At 29.6% G+C, this 25,414-nt stretch overlaps 1 protein-coding gene across 1 annotated transcript; it reads left to right on the top strand.

Moving 5' to 3' along the window:
• Positions 1–1,010: 1,010 nt before the first annotated feature.
• On the top strand, positions 1,011–23,921 carry LOC107444477 (carbonic anhydrase 2). Its single transcript, XM_043055721.3, has 7 exons — positions 1,011–1,143; positions 12,386–12,463; positions 13,393–13,560; positions 16,743–16,915; positions 19,030–19,089; positions 21,065–21,307; positions 23,649–23,921. The coding sequence occupies exons 1-7, from the start codon at positions 1,098–1,100 to the stop codon at positions 23,778–23,780; spliced, it is 900 nt and encodes a 299-aa protein (XP_042911655.2). The 5' UTR covers positions 1,011–1,097; the 3' UTR covers positions 23,781–23,921.
• The last annotated feature ends 1,493 nt before the right edge of the window (positions 23,922–25,414 follow it).

Below are 25,414 nucleotides of genomic sequence, written 5' to 3' on the forward strand. Positions count from 1 at the left end.
AGTGGCAGCAAATATATGTCTAAAAATTCGTTTAACTTACGAATATGATTGGTTTGTCTTATTCACTTGTGAACCACAACAGATTCAATCCTAAAATATATATGATAAATTTCTCTTAAGTACTTTTAAAATAGAATTTGGGTTCATGAGCACAACTGGTTCACTTGTTAATTAGTCTGCGCAGACTACTGATAAAATATCGGGTGAAGTCTTTCTGATGTGGGAGGTGATGGTTAGTCCCCTCTCCCCCTCTGTAGCGAATAATAACATAACATTTAAGAGCCAATATACGAAGAAAAGCTTATCTATCGGAATAATTTTTATGTTCCTAAATAAGAAATTAATTAATTAAGATAACTACGTTTTTCCTATTGTTTCTCTAAATAAGATTTGTTAGATCAGTTTTTAGCAAAATATTAAATAAACAAGAATAGTTTTTGTGTTATGACTTAGGCGATAATTAATTATGATTATCACGTTAGAGTAAATAAGATTTATCAGATTAGATTTTTCTTTGGAGTATAAATTTATTCTATAAAAATAGGTATAGGTTAGACCAAATAGATATTAATTATGATTAGTATTAGACGACATGTCAGATTAAATAATATATTTTAGATTAATTTTTGAGTAAAAAGTTATTCGATTAAAATAATATTTAAATTCTGAAAAAAATTCACATGCGTATTCTACCGTATAGTTATGGAAAATTTGCCTATCTAATTCACATGTATTTAGGATCGAAAAGTTTTTTGTAAGATGCGGTGAAGTGAAATGTTTGATTCTAAGGAGATCAAATACTATTTTCGCTAAGATTTATTAACAGAACGCTTTTTGCTTAACATTTTTATTTCATTTACAACCATTTTCTGAAAACTAAATGGATCTCATTTGAATATGAAATGGGAATGTTTCTAAAAAACAATGGTTGCTCTAACTTGCAATCATTTGCTTAGCGATATTCAGAAATAAACGCTTTGACTATTGTTCTTTTTATTCTAATAAAATATTTAATATGGAGTGCAAAAATATAAAAGCTCTAAACTCGCTTCTAAAATTCTGATTATGTAACAGCGCGTGTTAAAAGTAGAACCATTATGTCGCACGTTTTGGCAATTACCGCTATCTTGCTAGTAATTCTTGGTAAGCATTTATTTTGTTAAGCGAATCTACTACGATTATATTATTGGTAAACAAATGCCTCATAATGCTATAAACTATTACAGATCATAATCAACATAGCGTAGTTCTGTTTTGCTAGTTAAGTAATGTTATTAAATTCATATATTTGAACCGTGTGCATCATAATAGAATGAACAAGATTAGATTTCTATTTAATATAGAACAGTATTTTCTGGTTAAGTGCAATTTTTAAACTTATATGGTTAGTGATTACATACATTATAATAATATAAATTATGTACTAAATTTATATTTTATAGTATAGATTTATCTAGTTTGTTCAGTGCATTTCTTTAACTAATATGAATGACATCGTAATAGAATGAACAAGACTAGATTTCTATTTAATATAGAACAATTTTTTCTGCTTTAGTAAAGTGCAATTCCCAAATTCCTATAATTGGTGATTGCATACATTATAGTAATATAAATTATGTACTAAATTTATATTTTATAGTATAGCTTTATCTAGTTTGTTCTGTGCTTTTTCTAAACTTATATGAAGGGCATCATAATAGAATGAACAAGACTAGATTTATATTTAATATAGAACAGTTGTTTCTGGTTCAGTGTATTGCAATTTTTAAATTCCTATGGTTGGTGATTGCATACATTATAGTAATATAAATTATGTACTAAATTTATATTTTGTAGTATAGCTTTATCTAGTTTGTTCTGTGCATTTTCTAAACTTATATGAAGGGCATCATAATAGAATGAACAAGACTAGATTTATATTTAATATAGAACAGTTGTTTCTGGTTCAGTGTATTGCAATTTTTAAATTCCTATGGTTGGTGATTGCATACATTATAGTAATATAAATTATGTACTAAATTTATATTTTATAGTATAGCTTTATCTAGTTTATTCTGTGCATTTTCTAAACTTATATGAAGGGCATCATAATAGAATGAACAAGACTAGATTTATATTTAATATAGAACAGTTGTTTCTGATTCAGTGTATTGCAATTTTTAAATTCCTATGGTTGGTGATTGCATACATTATAGTAATATAAATTATGTACTAAATTTATATTCTGTAGTATAGCTTTATCTAGTTTGTTCAGTGCATTTTTTAAACTTATGAGTATGACATCATAATAGGATGAACTGCACTAAACACGTATAATCGGTAAACGAATACATTTGTGCTAAATTTATGTTTAACTTTATTATTAGAGAAAACGACCATTATCTTTATGGAGGAATAGGATTTTTACATAAATGTCATTGGTAAAATATTTTTCTTTTAATATTATTTTCGTTTGCTTATATGTTTAACCTTTCAATAATTTAAAGCAGTATGGGGATCAGGCAGCTGACCTCATGTCTGAAAGGTGACGGATACGAATTCTGCTTTGGGCATGGATGGGATTTCACTCTTTCTCTCTGTTCTACCTGTCCTTTTTATGTTGATGAAGTGGCATTGATTCACCTACATGGTGACTACGAAAAAGAGATTAGCAATACCGTCAGTTAAATACCACGGTGGCATATGTTGTAAAACGTGGTGGGCAATGGAAATAAAATATTTTTAAGTTTTCCATGCAGTAAATTTAATTCCAAGTTCTTTTTTTTTTTTTTGGGATGAAGAAACTCAGTGCCGGTCATAGTATTTAACGTGTTAATGGTTTCATAGGTTCAGAGGTTTCTTATTTTAAAATACCACTTAATAACAAGTGGATTCGAAACTTAAATTTTCAAGTACATGTACTTTCTTTGAAAAACAATTTTTATCGGTGGTTACTCAGGAATTAAAATTTCGATTTTTATTGTTATTTTCATTGCCGCTTTTTAAAATTTTTAATGCCAGCGGGAACGCTGTATAAAATTCCGTTATCTTTGTAATATTGAAGCCAACCCAGCTGACAAGGGAACTTCTGGATCAAGCACTGGAACAAGCTTTGATGAAACAATTGCGTTACAAGGAGTGAAAAACCGCAGCCTCCCACGGTTACACGGACGGATTCTCACCTATGATCTCTTTACCACTGAAGATATTTTCTGTCAGCATTATGATTGATGCATAGAGATACGTCTAGAATTCGTATCAGCAAGCCAATGTTGGGCTCCTGAGCCACCACTGATTTTATACCATCGATTGAAAAGTTCATTTCGAGAGAGCTGCATTTTCAAGGCATTATATTTCTTGAATTACCGTATAGAATTCTTAAAACTTCCGCTTATGTAACTTGTTTTTAGAAAAGTATTTATGCAGGAAATAAAATTACGATGATTCGTAGCAAGTGCGAAGTAATCAAATCATCGAAACAGATTAATCGTTTTAGTTAAAAATCTAATTTTGACTTGGAAGAAATGAGAGCTTAAAATTTATTTATTGTGGTTGTTGATAAGGCTTGTGATGATAGACATTTTTAGATTAGGTGAAGAGTTTAGGTGTTTAGATTTAGAAGAGCTATCCAAGTGAAATTGAGTTTAGAATCAGATCAAGATAGGGAAAAGTGGGTTTGAATGGACAGCTTTTATAAATGCTTTAAAAACATTTATTAATCATTATTTTGAATATATCTATATTCAATAATTTTTGAACAGTTAAGAAATTTAAATAGTTTAAGTTTCATTTCACAACAATTCAAAAACTTGATTTTTATAGCAAATGTACACTGGGCCCTTCCGAAATTATTTTAATAGTTAAATTTACAATTTCAAATCTACACATTTACAATATGTAAATGTGCAGAAAGATAATTACTATGATTAGGAAATACATTCTTCAAAAAGTTTAAGCTTGGGCAGCTATGCTGCGGTATTTCATATTTATCTTCCATCTACTCGTACATCACATGTTATGTGTATTTACCTTTTTTCTTAAGCCTACATATTTACAATATGTTTGTATACAGTAAAACAAATACTATCAGTAGGGCAAGCATTCTTCAAAAACTGCAAATGTTGGTACGGGTATTTCAAAGGGCAAAAGTATTGTGCAATGGTATTTCATATTTATTCTACTCAGATATCTCATGTCGTGTAGGGGTGCACAACACTTTTGAATAAAGGGTCACTTGTTCAACATGTTGACTAACGAAGGGCCTCACGCATATTTAGTCATGTTCCTATAATGTTGTATTAAAACATTGAGATTCTAAATACCACGTACAAATATATGGCCCTTACTGACGAATAAAAGACCGAAAAATATAACTTACATTTAAGATGAAATATGCACAAATAAACTGCTTTAAAAAGTAATTATTTAAAAGATTGATTAGAAATTCACGTGTCGTGATAACATCGTAGCTAAGAAACATCAAAATCACGTGGAAAAGCATGGCTATAATTTCTAAAAATATTGCTTAAATTTACGCTGAAATCAGCACGAATAAAGCACGTCAATAACATCGTAGCTAAGAAACATCAAAATCACGTGGAAAAGCATGGCTATAATTTCTAAAAATATTGCTTAAATTTACGCTGAAATCAGCACGAATAAAGCACGTCAATAACATCGTAGCTAAGAAACATCAAAATCACGTGGAAAAGCATGGCTATAATTTCTAAAAATATTGCTTAAATTTACGCTGAAATCAGCACGAATAAAGCACGTCAATAACATCGTAGCTAAGAAACATCAAAATCACGTGGAAAAGCATGGCTATAATTTCTAAAAATATTGCTTAAATTTACGCTGAAATCAGCACGAATAAAGCACGTCAATAACATCGTAGCTAAGAAACATCAAAATCACGTGGAAAAGCATGGCTATAATTTCTAAAAATATTACTTAAATTTACGCTGAAATCAGCATGAATAAAGCACGTCAATAAGTAATTCTTTAACACGTAATTAGTAATATGTAATTCTTAAAATGCGTGATTTAATTTTCGCATGTCATAATAAAAATTATAACTTTTAAAACCAGGCGGAAATGAATTCGAAAACTACTGAATTTTTTTTGTTGAAAAATAACTTGGATTAGCGATGAAATCAGGCAAAAACAAAGTGCGTCGAAAAGTTATTATTTAAATGTGCAACTCGAAACTCGACTGTCGTAATGATATTACGGCAAAAATACGGGATTTTAAAAATCACATCGTAATTGATCTTAATAGACGACAAAAAAAAAAAAAACCCCGATCGAAACGTTACTTTGATTTATGATAAGATTGGCAAAAATATAGAGAGGCAAAAAGTGATTACTCAAATTCGGAATTCGCGTATTGTAAGATCGCATTAACACGTTCACGCCGGGGTGACCCACCGGTGGGTCACGCTAGATTGTCTCATCCGGCGGCGCACCGGAGTAAAAACTGGTAACAAATAAATTTCATTTTTTAGTTTTTTTCCGGGAATAATAAAAATCCCTAACTACCAATTGTTTTTAAAGGATGCAATTTTTATATTGAATTGCTTCTTCGACGTGATAAATAGTGATGTACCAATCGATTCATTTAAATGAATCGATTCTTTAGAATCAATTCACTAAAATGAACGGTTATATGAATCGATTCTTTGATTCTTTTTTTAATGGTCGTTATAATGGAAGTCTTTATAAAAGGTGGTCGTACAAATTAGTTTAGACTGTTTTAGTATTTGAATTAGTTGATCTAGGTCAGGGGCTCTCAATATTTTTCGGCCATGGAACTCTAAATAATTAACGTTCTTACACACCTGATAAAAGTACTATCTCGTGTAGCCGCTGTAACCTTTCCACGGAACCATAGGGCTTTACGGAACACCAATTGGGGACTATTAATTTAGATCTTAGGCTCTAGGGTGCAGAAGCAGAATATTCCAGTTAAGTGATCAGCCGAATGTGGCTAAAAAAAGTGTCAACTAGCGGAGCCCTTGCAATTCTTGACGGAACTCTAGGGTTCCATGGAACACCATTTGGGAACCACTCTTTTAGATCCTATACTCTAGGGGTCAGAAGTTGAATGCTCTACTTGGCTGGCTATAAAAGTACTATCTCGTGTAACCGCTGTAACTTTTCCACGGAACCATTGAGCTTTCCGGAACACCAAATGGGGACCATCAATTTAGATCTTGGGCTCTAGGGTGCAGAAGCAAAATATTCCAGTTAAGTGGTCAGCCGAATGTGGCTAAAAAAGTACCAATTAACGAAACCCTTGCAATTCTTGGCGGAACTCTAGGGTTCCATGGAACACCATTTGGGAACCACTCTTTTAGATCCTATACTCTAGGGGGCAGAAGTTGAATGTTCTACTTGGGTGGCTATAAAAGTACTATCTCGTGTAACCGCTGTAACTTTTCCACGGAACCATAGGGCTACCCGGAACACCAATTGGGAACTATTAATCTAGATCTTGGGCTCTAGGGTTCAAAAGCAGAATGTTCCACTTGGGTGGTCCAGTTGAATGTGGCTATAAAAAGTACTAACTAGTGGAACCCCTGTAATTCTAAACGGAACCCAAGGGTTCCGCGAAACACCATTTAGGAACTGCTAATCTAGGCAATGCTAATAATTTTTTTAGAATTTTAATATTTGTTTGATTCATCAATTTTATTAAAAAATAACTATTTTTTTTAAAAAAATTGTTAATATAAAGACCAATAATGAACAATAAAGATATTCGTAAAAAAATAAAACGGTAAATTCACTTATAATAATGAAAAAAATTCAAATTGTATAACGTGAAACAAAATAAAAAAATAGTTAAATTGCGTTTTAAAACTTAAAAAATTAAAACTTGAAAAAGTGAGAGGATATGAATTGATATTCAATAAGTTTGTCTAAAAGTATTCCTAACAAAAAAAAAAAAAAGAAAAGGGGGAAAAAATAAATAAATGAAATAATTAAAAATATCCCTCCCCCCAGCAGTAAAAGAATATTTACTCTAAATACTCACATTTTTCGCAATAAACAGTTTTTCAATCATTAAAAAAATAAATATTTTTTTTATCTTTTCGTTAAAAAAAAAAAAACTGTTTTTTTTTTTCTGAAAATTTTTAGTTACTTGCCCCTTTTCATAACCCCCATCCCTCTGAAGGCATCTTTTAATTTTAGAAAAAAAGATAATAGCGAAAAGAATCGATTCGTTTCTCAAAACAGTTCTTTTAATGTTAAAAGATATAAAACCGCTCAAATGAATCAATTAAACAGTTCAGTGAATCGAATGCAATGTTAAAGTATAGGAAAACGACTCAAAAGAACTGATTGGAAATCCAAATCAACTCTTTGAGCCGATATCAATGTTAAGAGATACGAAACGACTCAAATGAATCGTTTAGAAGTTCAATTCAACTCTTTGCGCCGATTTCAATGTTAAGGGATAGGAAACAGTTCAAAAGAATCGATTCATTTGGCTTTATGATTCTTTTAATGCTAAGAGATAGGCAAACAGTTCAGTGAGTCTTTTATTCGACTCAACTCATTTTCAACCAATCAGAGGATCGTTCATTTGATTCTCGACTCTTTTTCTCTCATTCAGTTCATTTTCAACCAATCAGACATTTGCATTCATACGTAAGTTCATTACCCAATCAGCGCAACGGTTTCATTTTCTATGGCTCTCGCTTCTTGGCATAGAATAAACGATAACATAAAACTCTGCTTTGCTTCATATTTACTGAAATTTATAAATTGAAAATTAACCATATGAATGAAAAAATTCGCTCTTTAATATTTAAGGATTGAAAAGTAATATCTGAGCTTTACAGCATCAATATCTTTTTTATTTGAAAGTAAGAACCGAAACTGGAGAAGACAGCTTTTCAGTTGTTGTTGCCATTTTTAAATTGTTGTTTATCAATAGAATTTATTAATTTCGTAGATGAAAAGAAAAAAAAAGAGAGTGATGCATACCTTTCACTGCATCAGAATGCAGTATGCATTGCATTAATAGCATTTTCAATTCCCTTCATCCTTCAAGTGAGTTCATTTTATTAATCACCTCCGGAAACCGGTTGTGCGCAAGCATTGACATCGGGGTCATTCTCATTGGATGCGATTTTTCCGCTTGCGAAAACTCTCACACATACGAGTAACTTATTGGCAAGTTGTTCGCATGTAAATATTTTCAACCAATCAGATTGTCATTCACATGATACTCGAGTGAGAATGTACCTGTGTCTATTCGACTGAGTTGGGATTTTAGCAAGCTCCAATTGTATAAACGAAATGCTGTATCAAATGCATATGCTGATGTTTAGTAAGTATAAGTACTAACTCTGAATAAGCTTATAAAGTGTAGAGTACAAAATATTGTCAAAAAAAAAAGAATCGATTCTTTTTCAAAAACGAACTTGATGAATCGATTCACAAGAAAGAGTTGATTAAAATATCGATTCGTTCGTTTTTCGCACATCACTAGTGATAAATTTCCTTACAGTGAAATGTTATTGTTGAGAATAGATCAACTCCTCCCGAATATTATCTAATATTGAAATAGTTCTTCTACCAGTATTTTCTCTTTTCCGTCCCGCTTACAGGCGCAACACCCGGCGTGAATGTGTTAACAACCATGCAGAATTTCGTAGCACTAACCGTTGAAAAAGCGATCGAGAAATAAAATAGATTTACAAAAGATTGAGCTCATCAAAATGTAATGATGTCAATGAGCGATTTTGCAACATTTTTCTATTTCATGAAGAAGAAAATAAATGTGTTCAGAAGTTTCGGGGCCAGCGTCGTCATTCAACCCCTCCTATAACTGAAAGTCTCCACACGGGTTTTTCTAAGTAGTTCGATCAGGACACTGTGAAATATTTCCACTTTCTGAACCAGTCATTTAATATAGAATATAGTTAAAATAAGAGAGTGGTAGCAAATATATGACTAAAAATTTATTTTATTTATGAATGTTATTGTTTTGCCTTATTCACTTGTCAACCACTACAGATTCAATTCTCAAATATGTATGATGAATTTCTCTCAATTACTTTTATAAAAGGTTTTGGGTTCATGCGCACAACTGGTTCAATTTTTAAACAGTCTGCGTAGACTCCTTATAAAAGACCGTGTGGAGGCTTCTTGATGTAGGAGGTGATGGGTCGGTTGAGCTTCTGTTCGGCTAAGGAGTAGGTTAAGCAACCGTACTGTATGCAGACTTGGCCAAAAATGTAATCGATTACATTTTTTGATTACAGTAATCAATTACTTGTAATCGTGATTACAATTTTCAAAAATTTTGATTACAGCTGTAATCATGATTACAATATTGATTACAGTAATCAATTACTTGTAATCGTGATTACAAATTTTGATTACAGCTGTAATCATGATTACATAGTCGATTACAGTAATCATTTACTTGTAATCATGATTACAACTTTCAAAAAATTTTGATTACAGCTGTAATCATGATTACAATTTTGATTACAGTAATCAATTACTTGTAATCATGATTCCAAGTAATTACGATTACAAGTAATCACAACAAAAACGATTACGAGTAATTATGATTACAAGTAATCAAAATATATGATTACATGTAATCTAAATACACGATTACAAGACTATTGTATTCTTATAAATGATTATATTTTACAGTAGATAGTAGAATGTATTTTATAATGATACATTTTGCACGTATTAACATGTACTGCATTTTGTACGTATTTGTAAACGTACAAATGAATGTAACTGAAATGTATGGACATATGATTTTATCTAGTGCATATGTTCAGACATTTTAGCTTCACACACATGTACATACACTTATATTGTAGGTATAAAATATATGTATGTGTATGTATATAGATAATAATTACGTATGTATGTACAAACAATGTAGACATATACATTTATACACAATGAATATATGCATTTTATGCAAATATTTGTGTATGTAAAATGTATATCTATGTTCATGTACGCATGTATATACAAGTACTTGTGTTTGTACGAACATACATACATGGTCTGTACAATGTATGTCCCATGCATGCATGTGCAATTTATTTATGAACAGTATAATATATGTATGCATGTACAATGTAGGTATATCTGTAGGATGTACAATATAGGTATATCTGTAGGATGTACAATATAGGTATATCTGTAGGATGTACAATATAGGTATATCTGTAGGATGTACAATATAGGTATATCTGTAGGATGTACAATATATGTATACATGTACATGATATGCATGTCCAGTGTATTTATGTACATATACATAATATGTTCATGCTCAATGTATGTATCCAAATATGCATAATACATTTGTGTACGATTGTAGGAACATTGGGCGTATTTATATTTTACGTATATTCATACATACATTCGACATGCATAACGTACGTACATACACACATTTGAGATGCATATATTGTACAGATGTATATACATATAGCGTACAGATGTATATTCATATAATGTAAATATGATGAAATGAACATATAATGTTCATATAATGTACATATGTGTGTACATATACAGTAAATATGTGCATAAATATATTAAGCATAATTCTTTCATACAAATTTTACATGTGTACATGCATGCTATCCCTATCTATGCATATGGTGCAATGTATATATGTCCAATGAATGTATCCACACATGTACAATACACGTATGTTCCATGTATGCATATCCATATGTACTACATATGCACGTATAATACATGAATCTATGTACACATTGTACATGCGTACATACATTGCACGTATACATATGTACATTACATTTATGTCTAAATATGTGTACAATGCAATAAATAAAATGCATGTAAGTTAACTTTTAATGACTCAAGCAAGTTAAATGACAAAATCAAACGATATTTAAATTTAGTTTTCAGCTTTAATTGTTCTATATCATTTTGAAATTCTCTGAATAAAAAATTATTTTCAGGTATTTTCATGAAATGTTTGACAATACAGATTTTTTTTATAACATAATGCGTGATTCATAGAAATTTTTTAAATGGTAAGAAAAACGGTAAATTTTATGTGTGAAATTAATATTTAGAAATTCAAAATAAAATTATCGTTTGCTTTCTAAAAAATATGAGGTCGAGTTTCATATGCCTTAGAATAAATTTTAAAACAAATTTTAATAACTTTACTCTTATAAATTTTTTTAATGTATGCAGAATGCATGTGTATATTGTAATTACATATATTTAAATGTACGCATGTATTTGTACATTACTTGTAATTATGTACATGTATACGTTGTATGTACATGCGTACATTGTGCATATAACTATTTTTTGTACATCCATGCATTACATGCACATAAGTATTAACAAAGTATGTAGTTATACAAGTACATACGTAAGTTGTACATAAATATGCATGTATACATGTACGCATTTTATTTACGCAACTATGTGCATATATTGCACCTTTAAATAACATTCTTACATATTATACGTAAATACGTACAATTTTATATACATACGTACATTGTATATACGTGCTTTTATCGTAAATTTATACAATATATTTACTTAAGTACACAAAAGCATGCAAACGCATAAACATTATTTTCATATACGTTCATACATACATTGTCTATGTATACAAAGATACAAAACATTGCCTTTTTGTACAAACTAACATACATGCGTACATGTATCGTAAATGCATAATTATATGTACTAAGCATATGCGCATTGCATTAAGTATATTACAATATAATTATGAATATTGTACGTACAAACAACGTTTGTGCATACATTGTATGTATAGGAATCGCAAATTGTACGTTCATGCGTGCGTACATTCTATGTACATAAAAATATGTAAACACATGAATACTTACATAAAAAATTTTACTATCATATACAATCGTAATAACTTGTAATCGTATAGTTTGATTACAAGTAATCACAATTACATGTAATCAAATTACATGTAATCATGATTACATGTAATCATATATTTTGATTACTTGTAATCATAATTACTCGTAATCGTTTTTGTTGTGATTACTTGTAATCGCAATTACTTGGAATCATGATTACAAGTAATTGGTTACTGTAATCAAAATTGTAATCATGATTACAGCTGTAATCAAAATTTTTTGAAAGTTGTAATCATGATTACAAGTAATTGATTACTTGTAATCGTGATTACAAGTAATTGATTACATAGCTGAAATTATCTGTAATCAATTACAGTTGTAATCGATTACTGTAATCAACGGCCAACTCTGATTGTATGCCTCTATCCCTATATTTTTTATTTATTTTTTACTTTAAAGTTCACTTATTTGCAATATATGTATTACAATAACTTTATTGCATTGGAAATATTTTTCTTTTGCAGGAATTGCAAGATGCGATGAACAACAATGCAAAGCTAACGAGGATAAAGATTGGTATTATGACAACAATCTTTCTAACGGTAAGCTTTTAGAGAAATTGAAACTTCTCAAATTCAGTTTTTCAATTAAAATTTAGTCAAATAACCTTTTGTCATGCATTTTTATATGTTGAAAATAATACAGACTTAAATAATATAAAGAAAATTAAATAATTCATTCATTCATTGAAGCAAGTTCATTCATTGAAATATTCAATGAGTAAGCATCATTAAATACTTAATTCATTATCAATATAAATGAAATTCACAATTGAAATATCTTTTTGTGACTAACTTGCGACCCCTTAATGTTAAATTTACTTTTTGCGTACTTCTCCATAACTCGTGAACTTTTTAAGCGAATTGAATCATTTTTGCACACGATCATAAAATTCGTTCATTCTAAGTTCATTCCAAGCAAAAATATAACTTTTAGTAAATATTTATTATTTTTTATTTGTCGAAAACAAATGGAATTGTAATGTATAAATTTTTTACCCCATTTTAAATAACGAAATTGTACCTGACAAAATACAAAATTTGGTCGAAATAGGTCAAATGGTGCCGGAATTTTAAAAATTTCATATTTTTCAGACATTTTCATATTTAGACCACTTCTGGTAACTGGACATTAATGTTTAAGTAAATAATTTTTTACCTCATATGGGGGGGGGGGAGAGGTTTCTATAAATTACCAGAAATCCACAAGCGGCTTTGAGTTAAATTATAGAACAATAAATTATTAATATACTGATTATTGAGTTAAATTAGAGAAAATAATATATCTTTACTAAAAATTATTTTTTGAGTGGAATAATTTTTGGATAAAAAACTTTTAAAATTGTGTGAAAATTTTTTTCCATTCGATCACAGAGTTCTCGAGATATAGTGAAAAACAAAAAAATTAAAATTAACATATTTGTCTAATTGATAATTAAATGCAAACTATTTCCTGATATATCCGTAAATAGGTCCTGACGGCTGGGGAGAAAAATATAATGATTGTCAGGGTACCAGTCAATCTCCAATTGATATCCAAACAGATGATGCGGAACCAATAGAAGATTCTGAAGGGCTACAATTGAAAGATTATGATGAACCAATAACAAAAGTTATGATCGAGAATAAAGGATATACTGGTAAAAACTATGTTTACATTATATATCATACGATAGGGGAAGTCTAAGAAAATCACAGTTAAGATTAAAGAAAATGTGAATTATATGTAATGTTTTTATAATATTAACAGAGAGATCACTTAATATTTAAAATATTTGACTGTTTTAAAGATTTTCAATTTCGAAATTTTTTTAAAAATTTTTTTTTAATATTTTAAACTTATAATTAGTTAACTCAAATATGAACGTTCTTGTATTTTCTACGTTATATTTTGTAAAATTAAGTCTTTAATTTAGCTTCTTACATTTTATTACTCTCATAAAATTTGTTATTAACATTTGATAAAAAAAATTTAATTTTATTAAACATAAAAATTCTGACTTAAGGCTGAAGGTTGCATACACATTCATAGTTACTTCCCTCCGAATTGGAGAGTCTAGCAGTGGACTCATCGTAAAGACACGGTTCCTAGTAGAAGTAGAACACAGAAGTCAAGCATGACTGTTGCGGTCAGTAAGCGGATTTGTGATCACTTTGATCAGCCTGCGTAGGCACCTCGTATACGTTAGAACAGTTTAACGAGGACCCAGTGTATTTATATTTTAGCTACCGTTTAAGTGAGAAATATAATCTCCAGAAAATATGAAACATATGTTTTTAAAAATAATAATGTTGCTGTAATTAAGTGTATCTTTGAAGCAGTCATTTTTCTTAGAAAAGTTGATTAATAAATATTCGATAATATATGCTGTTACTTACATGTAACAAAGAAAATTCGGTTATTAAAGTAGTTAAATCAATGATTTCGAAAACTGGTCATATCCAACAAAACTAATTTTACAAGAGAGACAAAAAACTGAATGGTTAATGGTTAAGTATCAGTCTGATATATATATATATATATATATATATATATATATATATATATATATATATATATATATATATATATATATATATATATATATATATATATATATATATATATATATATATATATATATATATATATATATATATATATATATATATATATATATATATATATATATATATATATATATAAATAAGTAAATACAAGAAAGCACGAAGAAAGTTATAAGAAACAATAAGTTTCATACGACACTTTAAAACCCTCTTGTTACACTCAATTTGCGCTTTTGTTTTCATCTTTTGTTTTCATATTTTGTAATCTGGCAATCTTTCTGCGAAAAAATTTTTAAATCATTCTTGAAAAATTTTCTGTCCTTGTAAGTTGATCTGATCTTGCTACTCGCTTTATAGTCCCTTTTAAATATTTTTTTATTTTATTTATTTTCTGTTTTTACATGCTATTTTTACTTTTTGTGATCTATTTTATTTGTTGTTATTTTTATAAAAAAATTTTTGAGTGCTCCTCTCACACTATTGTATTAATATATTTTGCTTTGGCTTTATTGATACAATAACAGAAAGCACTCTGTTTTGCGGATATAATCGTGTGGGCTGAAGAAAAGATTATATCTTTTTTTTCCGGTTTTTTAAATAAAATTTCATCGTTTCTTTTTTTTTAAATATATTATATAAACTGTTGTTTGTTATTTTTTACTTACTATTCCCTCCCCCCTTTTTCTTCCATATGTCTATAATTTTTCTTTGTTTTATTCTTCATTTTGAACTTATATATATATATATATATATATAGCTTCTTTTTTATCTTTTTCTATAAAATATGGCTGGTTACAAACTATTGCGATTGTGCGACAATATAAATAAATTTTTTTAATTTAAAAAATAATTAAAATTAGGATATGACTTGTTTTTGAACAAAACCATATAACAAATATTATGCATTATTTCGAACAAGCGAAAATACTAATGATTTGTCATTTAGAAATAAAACAAAAACTTTATTTAAATCATAGACTCCATGTTTATGATAATTTTGAAGATTAAGAAATGATTTAGATTATGACTATTCGTGCTGAGCCGCTTACAAATTGCTATTTTGTTACGGCTTGGGACAACTTTTCCAACTAAATATGCTTCCTTAATTGGTTATTTTGCCTCTTTTTGGGTGCTTTTGTCCAGAGTAAATATCAATTTACATAATCCATCAATGAAAGAATAAATAAAGTAAATATTATTACTCCAAATAGGCTTTCTACTCTAACTTGTAATATATAGTATTACTCCAATTATGCTTTCTTCTCTAACTTGTAAATAGTGTAAATACTGCAAAAATATTACGAATAAATATTGATTTAATATTACGAGTAAATACTGATTCAGTATTACTCCAATTATGCTTTGCACTGCAACTTGTAAATGGAGTAAATACTGATATATTATTACCCAAATTTTGCTTTCTTTTGTTAATTGTAAATAGGGTAAATACTGATACTGATATTAGTACTCCGATTATGCTTTCTACTCTAACTCTCAAGTAGAGTAAATACTTATCAATTTATTATTGTTAATCTATATTCAAGTATTTTACTGGGAAATTTGCACCTTCTTTTTTTAAAAGTTGAAACTTATGCATTCCAGCTCACCTCATAAACTCGTGTCAACATCTGCATCGCAAATTCAAAGAGAAAAGAGCTCCTGGGGATGATAATTAACTTTTCATAACTATGACTATTCAAGTTAATCCACATATTATGAAATACTCCCTACGTCACAAATTGGTTGCAACATTTAAATATTTTTGTGCTGATTATGGATACCGATGATTTTGTTTGAACAATTTATAAAGATTTTAGGTCGCTATACACCATCAATCAACATCATAAACTAACTAAGTATTCCCTTTTCCCCCTCTGTAAATATCAGTACTAAATTAGGTTCAAAAATCCAGGATTCGAAAGCTCTTTAGACAATCTTCATTTCTGGAGGACTCTTGCAACAGTAATGGCATAAAATTATATTCTAGCTAACGAAATGGGAAATCCATTAGTAGTATAATTTTACTAGTGTCGATCTACTATACAATATCGAGAGTTATGATTCCACCCAACTTAAGAAGCAGCAACTAATTTGGGACAAATTATTGATCTAAGTGTAGCACCTAATTTGGGAGTAATTTTTTTCCTCGTTTTATTGTGAATTACAACCCTACATTGTGCTATTTGTTTCGACTGACGTCAAAATACCACTAATGTAACTGCTGTTACATTATTATAGCATTTACTAAATTTTGTAATATTTTATGTATTTCCAGTGAAAGTAACGCCTAATGATGACGTTGAGAGATCAGTTACACTTGACGGTGTTCCTTATAATTTAGTTGCTTTCTTTTTCAAATGGGGTAATAAATCAATTAACGATGATGAAGAGGCAACCATTACTCCTGGTTCCGATCATAAAATTGATGGAAAACAATATGCTATGGAAGTAAGAATTGATAAAATGTAATCTTCTTTCATAAAGAAATGTACTTTACTTTTTATATACAAATCAATTAAAACCGATATTTATAAGATACTTTTGATAATTAAAGGGGGTAAGTATTGCAACAACATGGCTTTGTATTTTAATCACTAGAGGTATTTTTAAATAATCCAAAAATACTTTATAATAAGAAGAATAATGAATTAAAAATGAACCTGGATCCATCGTTCCCACATCGGTCGTTTTATATATTTTGTTTATTATATTACATTATATTTATATATTTTGTTTTTATATATTTTCATTTTTCATACTTTGTATATATAGTTTTGTTTTAATGGTCTCGACAGAAATTCTATACTTGATAAAACGCTTTTAAATCGTTTTCGAAACTAACAGATTCCCGCGTCTATCGCTCAGAAATGGGACTGACATTTAAAAAAAAATATTGCAGTTATCGACAATTTGTTCGACGAAAAGTCAGTTGACAAAACACTTCAACCAAGTTCTCTCCAACCAATTTCAGCCAGAATAATGCGTTAAGACTTGAAGCGGAGAGATATCACCTAGTTAGAAGATCTGTCTTAAATACTAGAATTCGTTTGCAATAGTGTCTGGACATCTGAGGACTGAAAATTAAATTATGTGGACAACACTCTATGCCTTGTTTTGCACTGATGGGAGGAGTTGATTTTGGCAAGAGCCAATAAAACTATGAACCCATATTGCCCTGATTGCTATAGTGAGAGCAGCAGACTGTGGAACATGTTTTGCAGGCATGGAAAGGTAAATAAACAACTACGCAATATATAACTATATTGAACGATTAAGTGCATCCTGCAACCTGTAATATTACATTTTTACTCCAAAAATGAAGGATACGAACGATGCAACGTGCCAGAAGCTTTCAAAATTGGCTCAATGAGCATCAATTTGAGTTCCAACGCTTTTCCTGGCCACCGAAAAATTACAGATTTTTAACCAATTAAAAAAATAGATGTGACATGTATAAAAGGAAAGTTCAACATCAATCTCCTCTTCCATCTTATTTATATGATCTTAGAATCTGCGCAGTCAATGCATGTTTTCTCAGGACATAAATGCACTCCAGAAACTATTAAAATCAATTTATTTTCACGAATACAAGCTGATATTCATGCATAAAATTTTAATCAAATGCTTCTAATTTATTGTATGTAGCTTTTGTTTCAGATATATTTTATTGTCTTAAGAGTTATTTTATTAATTAAATGATATATCTTGAATTTTTAAAGCATTATTCAAAATAATACTTACTGTTAAATATTTAAATTATTATGGCAAAACATTAGATGTTATAATATTACTTGATTATTAAATGTCTCCTGACGAGAGTTTTATTCCATCAATCTCTCTTAATACTCTGTTAGCTGGAAGCGATTTCACTTATAAACTATTTAGTCTTATGCTCAAAAGTATGAATAAAAATAAGTATAAAATAACCAAAGAAAACCAAAGTATTTTTTACTGAGTGAAAAATTGATGCAATTACAGCTTTTCTTTGAAAATAATTATACACTGTTTAATATTAAAAAAAGGCAAAACTTAGCAAGTATTAAGAAATATCAAGAATTTACTTAACACGTTCACGCCATTGTGACCCACCGGTGGGTCACGCTAGATTCTCTCATCTTGGCGGCGCACCGAATTAAAAACTGGTAACAAATACATTTCATTTTATAGTTTTTCTCCGGGAATAATAAAAATTCATAACAACCAATTGTTTTTAACGGATGCAATTTTTAGATTCAATTGCTTCTTCGCCGTGATAAATTTCCTTACAGTGAAATAAATAAATTTCCTTACATTGTTGAGAATAGATCAACTCCTCCCGAATATTATCTAATATTGAAATAGTTCTTCTACCAGTATTTTCTCTTTTCCCGTACCAGTATTTTCGCTTTTCCCGGCGTGAACGTGTTAAAATTTCTTACAAAGTAAATTCGTATAATTTAACACTTTCAACTATGTTTCAGTACAAAGGTTACTGTTTATTATTGACTTTATCATTTAAAGTAAATTAGTTTATTAGTTTTAAATTATACAAGAAACCTAAAATTTTTTCCTGTATGAAATAGATGCAGATCGAGCATGTGAATGAAAAAGAAGATAAGGTTATTATAGCAGTCCTTTTTGATGTAAGTATATAAATTTTATTAAGATATGTGTAGAAAAATCAAAATAATATAATAAATTTCTTTATTTGAATTGAGTTGCTTGTACAATGCGTGTTATATAACCCGGAATTTTTTAAGGCGTAGTAATTAATATTAAAAAAATGTTTCAGCTAAATTAAAATACGATGTAACTCATTACGTGAGAATGTCAATGTGGAATTTTCAATCCTTCATTTTAAATCTGTTAGAGCATGGAGAAAAGTATAACTCCAAATTTTTTTAAATGGTAATAAATTTTACGTAATACTGATGCAATTTTGATTGAAGAAAATTGTTTTACAATGATTATGACTTCCCTGACATGTAAACAAATTAAACATATACATAAAACCTGTGCTCAAAGGGTAAAGTTTTGAAGTGTGGCCAAATTAAGCAGGTACTGCTTACTTAATTGTTATTTCAGTACCAGTATTAAACAAGTTCTGCTTAATTTAGTTGATATTTCCCTTCCTCTTGTAATATTTTTATCATTTTGAAATGGGTACTTTTGTACATAACATAAAACTGCTAGCTTGATTTCATTTACATTTTGTAATTTGTCCTTTAAAATTTCGAAGCATAAAATGATGCTAAAATTTGTGTACCTTAATAAATAATAAAGTAATAATTAATCGTTACATATTATTTTTTATGGAATTATCTTCTGGTAAACGAGACCTTTACGAGAAATAAGGTGTTTTTGAGTTTGACAGATGTAATAATACACACCTGTTGAGGGAAATGAGATTATGTTTTGCATCAAAAATAACCTCCTTAATTAACCTCATTTACACCTCACAAAATCAGCCTCATATGTAACTCAGATCTAATCTCAATTTAGATTATTAAAAATGTTTCACACCTCAAAAATACGTATTTGCTTGAAGTGTAGAAAAAAATAATCCTAACTTCTCTAAGCTAGTTGCTCTAAAGTCGATTTCCATCAAACTCAAGTGTAAATAAACCAACTTCATACACTTTGATTATACGCCTTGGGGGGTTGATCTTTTAAGGTTGTTTTTAAGAGCTTTAATGTGAGAAGGAACGACTGAGAGTCCATTTTGTGGGAACGTCTTGGCAGGGATGTCTAAAGTTTTATTCGAAATCTGTGAAGTTTCTGCATCTGATTCAGGTTTCTGTAGTCGTCACACTTTATTCAGGAACATAGTTGTGTATTTTTGTCGGCGAAATAGAAGCTCAAAACGTCTCCAAAGTTGCTTCGGTGCTCTTCCTTATAATCCTTTGCTGAACTCCAGAAACTGCTGCAGTATTCTTGCTCGTCTTTCCAGACTTTTTTCTTTTCCTTTTTTCCAGTGAACCGGCTCACTTAAGGTGTTCCTATCATTAGATTCGGATTTTTTATGGTCTCTCTGATTGGAGAGTGTTGTTACAGTCAACACTGAGGTAACAGAGGAACCCTCGGAAAAAATGGGTTCGGGCTCCGGTGGTGGCCTTCTTTCTTTCCCCTCATAAATGACAAATAATTTTTGGCCTACTGTATCAACTTTCATTAAGTTTTCTGGATCCAAGTATACTATAGTCGTTTGTTTGTCGCAGTCTGTCCGTCCAGTTATGCTACTGGTTGTACTCGCGCTACAAACTGTCAAATTTCTATTGACGCTAAATTTTATTCCTCGATCCATTTCGGTTTATATCTCTATTCTCATGGCACCAACACAAGTGTCATTGCACCAAGAAAATAACAGCAAGTAAGATTTAAATCGTGTGTCAATGAAATCGTGTACCTTCGATGGCATTTTGAAGTCAATGGAAGTAACCCCTAAGAACGACCAGCCTCCATTAATGACATTTTACTGTGAAACTGAGAGTGGTCGTTTCCGAGAAGTTTCACTATGTATAATAATAATAATAATAATAATAAGGGGAATAAAGATAAAAAATATTAGAGATTATATTAGTAATTTTGTCACATAAAAATATACTTCTTTTTACGTAGGATACTGAAGACTCAAATCCAACAATCGAAGCCATTCAGAGTCCAATTGAAAAATATAAATATCTAGACGATACCTACGACGGAGATTTGGAAGAGGACTATAGTACATGTATTAAACTTTCAGATGTAGTTGAGAATGGTTCTCCTTACTTTCAGTACAATGGTTCTCTACCATTACCTCCATGTACTGAAAATATAATATGGTTGATACTTAAAAATCCACAAACTGCTTCTACCGCTCAAGTAAGTACGTTTTATTATACCTTTAACTTACAAAAATCGACGATTTCTTCACTATTCAGGGATACGAACTGCTCCATTATCTACAAAGATTTTATGAAGTTGTAGATTAAAATTTATAAGAGTTTGGTTGATTCTGAAAAGCTTTTCACGAGATGACCAGAAGTGTTTTTTATACATCAATTCCAAAAGGCTTACTGCATTCCATTAATATGAAAAAATGCATGTTTTAAAGCTCTTTTTTATTAAACTGCGTTTTCAAAGCTTTCATATATAATAAACTTTTTAACAGTATAGCCTCAAATATTTTGGTGTTTAAAATTTTATCAAAAATATATATGTTTTATGCTGTTTTAAAACTTTAAGGCAGCATATAAAATTAAAGTAAAAAATTACGAAAAGTAGTTTTATTGTTTTTGAACATTATATGTGAATCAGCGTGAATTCTATATTTAAATATTAGTTCAAAAATATGATTTTTTTATGTTAGAAACAACATTGTTTTTGTTAAAGATTTTTTGTAACTTCGATGTCGCCGCTCGTTGTTTAGGATTCTGTCATATTGTTTCCACCTCCATAAACATCTTTTGAAATGATTAGACAAAGGTTCATTGTTGAGGAAAGGTCGGGTGACATCGCATGTCAGGTATAGTTGGGTTTTCTAAGAATTCAGAACCAGTTGCCAATCCTGAAGTGTATATGAGAGCAGCAGCCTGCTGAAAAATTATTTTGTCTCCTAGAAAACTTTCTGCAAACGTTAAGACGCAATTTTCTAGCATCCGACAATTTAAATGCATCGCACAAAAGTAATATTTGATTTTCCTATGCCATAAATTGAAATCATTAGGGGAGAGTGGGGTCAATTGTAATATTTTTTACTTAACTATTTTTAACTAACAAAAAATCCAATATATTATTAGTATTAATTGACAAACGAGGAAAGTGGACTATCCTCTACTAGAAAAAAAATAAATACCTTATTTTAAATGTTATTATATTAGTTATTAACAATTTTTGACAGTCGTGCACTTGTTACAATTGTCCCCACATACGGGATCAATTGTAACAGTTCATAAATACAACTAAAACATAGTTAATTATACATATTATCATAGTTGTGATATATTTTCTTATTGATCAAAATAGTAGTGATATTTTAGGAGTGAAAATAATAATGAGCAGAGACCTAAAGGGTTAAACTTTTAACTTTAAGAGGTTAAAAATTTTAATTTATGCTGTGAAAGGTGACATATAAAAATAATGCACATGCAACGTAATATAAATGATATAGGAAACTATTGGTGGCTCTTAAAGAGTTAAGTAATGGTTTTTAAACATATAAGATTATTTATTTTCAGCTGTTACTATCGTCCCTTTACTTATTGTTACAATCGTCCCCAAGACGCCATTTCAGCTTCATTTGTTAAAAACAATGCTAGTTAATTAACAAAACTAATTTTTTTCTTGAAATGTTAATTAAGGTGTCCACTTACATATTCGGTTAATAATTTTTATTTAATAAAACAAAACTATTTTGTTACAATATAATATTCTAATACCAAAAAAAAAGTACTTACGTAGCGTGAAAATATCTTTAGTGATGTAACTCTTTCGAAAGTACATAAAAATGGTTGCCAGCAGGGGTGTACGAGTAGATTTATTAAATACACCTTGTGCTCCACCTAGGAGCCAAATCTAGAACCCGACACTCGAAATTTTTGCCCTGTTACTACATTCATACCCTGTTACAATTGACCCCACTCTCTCCTACTGATCCTTCACTTATTTGTCGACTCAATTTTAGGTACTACTGGTGATGTAGATGGTGCCAATAATTTGTTTATGCATTAGGTCCCCCGACCAACTTTTTATTTTATTTTATAACAGTCGTTGAACTACAGATCTAATTTTTTGACTTTACTGCTAGCAATGTTCAACATCGTAGCCTTGTAATTTTAAACCCATTTTAGAAGACAAAGGAGCTCCTAAATCATTTTTGATGGAACGAACCCGCATTTGCTTTACATGGAGAGGAAAACTATGAAACATGCTTTCTACATTGTTCTTTCAAAAGGAAAATATGAGTTAGAATTTCCTGAATTATAGCAATTTTTTTATTATTCCATTAACGACTTGCTGAATGCTGACAACTAGTTTTTAGCATAAATTCTCAAACTATCTGGATTTTTTTTAAATATTATTTTTAAGACAGATTAACGAACTAAAATTTAAAAATATTACGCTCAAGTTATGCCTTTTTATTAGATGCAGAATCTATTATTTGTACAACCTACTATTGTTTAGCAGTAGCCTAAACAAGTTTTTTTAAATTGTTCTTTTACAGATATCGAAATTTCAAGATTTGTACTCTGTTAAAGAAAGTGATGCAACTGGAGATGAGAATAATGCATGTCACATTGTTGACAATTATAGACCAATACAGGAATTAAATGATAGGACTGTTTCTTCAGGATGAAAAAGACATGGAGTACAATTATTAAGATTCATTTATTTACACATTTCTTTGTTTTGAATTTTAATCTGCAGACATGAATGCGCAGGTTTCTGTACTTATTCTCATGTTATTGTTAATCAATAAACATTTTAAGAAGCATAAGTTTTGCAGAAAAAGTTTTGTTTTATCTGTATTTTGAAAAATAATTTCTAAAGCAGAAAAATGGAGCAATGATGCCAATTACTTCACTTTCCACAAATTTTATGATATTTTATGATGTGTAAGTTTTCCATTATTTTATGATGTGGCAGTGATGCAAGCGTACTCCGGACAGCAGGTAAATATTTGTGAGTAATTTTAGTCATTTACTGTATAATTCTTGGTTTAGTAAATTCTATTTATAGGGTTCTTACTAGACACTACATCTAAATAATTCAAAGGATAATGTTATACGCATCTTTGTTAAATCTAATCAGTTTTGAGCCTTTTAAAAAGTTATCAAAATTAACCTAAAATCTTCAAAGTTTAGTCTGTAGTTCTTTCCGTTTCTTAAAATATTTCGTACAATCTGCAGCTGTTGGCATTTCTGGTGTGGTAGAGAATTAAACTATACACCTTGCAGAATTTTAGTAATTTAAGAAAATATTTTAATAAGAAAAATGTAGAAAAATACATATTTGCATGTATTTTTTTATGTAGTGTTTGCTTAAATCAAATTAAATCTAAACTAGGAATAGATAGTAAGTTATATTATTTGCTACAACTAGAATCCCCCCCCCCTACAAAGCTGAGTAAGTTGGCCTCTCTGACGGAATATTGTACTCAAAAGATGGACTCATAAAATATGAAAACAAATTTGATTACTTTAAAAATTTTGTGATTCTTTTCACAACTATATAACTGTCAACTTGTTTGGCTAGTGAGAAAGATTTACTACAAATTAAGAAGTTAATATTTTACGGAGAGAGGATTTTCAGAGCCCTTTAATAGAAAATCTAGTAAAAATAAGAAAGTTAGCAAATATATGTCTAAAAATTTGTTTAATTTATGAATATGATTGCAATGTCTTATTTACTTGTTTACCACTACAGATTGTATTCTCATATATATAAAAAAAATTTCTGTAGTTCAGTCTTAAAATAGAAATTGGGTTCATGCGTACAAATTATTAAATAGTCTAGATAGCTGTATACCTGCCAACGTTCACTTCTTCGGAGAACGGATTTTTCAAGTGGTAGTAAAACAAATACTGAAAAAAATTTTACTCAAAAATATATTTATATTTTGACCAGGACGAGATTTGCTTTCGTAATGACTATTATGCTTTTATATATTTGTTATAATTATTTATATGTATTGGTGGTCAAACACTCATTCATAATTATTAAAAAGGGTAATATGAGTTTCGCTACCGCTTTAAATATGAAAATAAAATATTTCAGTAAAGCCGAAGTAGTTGACAGGGACGTAATTGCAGAGATGCCAACTTTCACTCTTTCCGAATATGGATTTTCAGAGTGGTTGTAAAACAATGAACGAAAAACAATCTTGCTCAAAAATATATTTAAATTTTGATCCCGTTGAAATTCGCTTGTGCAAGGATTATTATGCATTTATATACTTATTATAATCATTTATATGTAGTGGTGGTCAAA

The sequence above is a fragment of the Parasteatoda tepidariorum genome, chromosome 5 (assembly GCF_982258835.1).
Source record: "Parasteatoda tepidariorum strain Cologne lab strain chromosome 5, Ptep-v5.0, whole genome shotgun sequence".
Classification (NCBI taxonomy): Eukaryota; Metazoa; Arthropoda; class Arachnida; order Araneae; family Theridiidae; genus Parasteatoda; species Parasteatoda tepidariorum.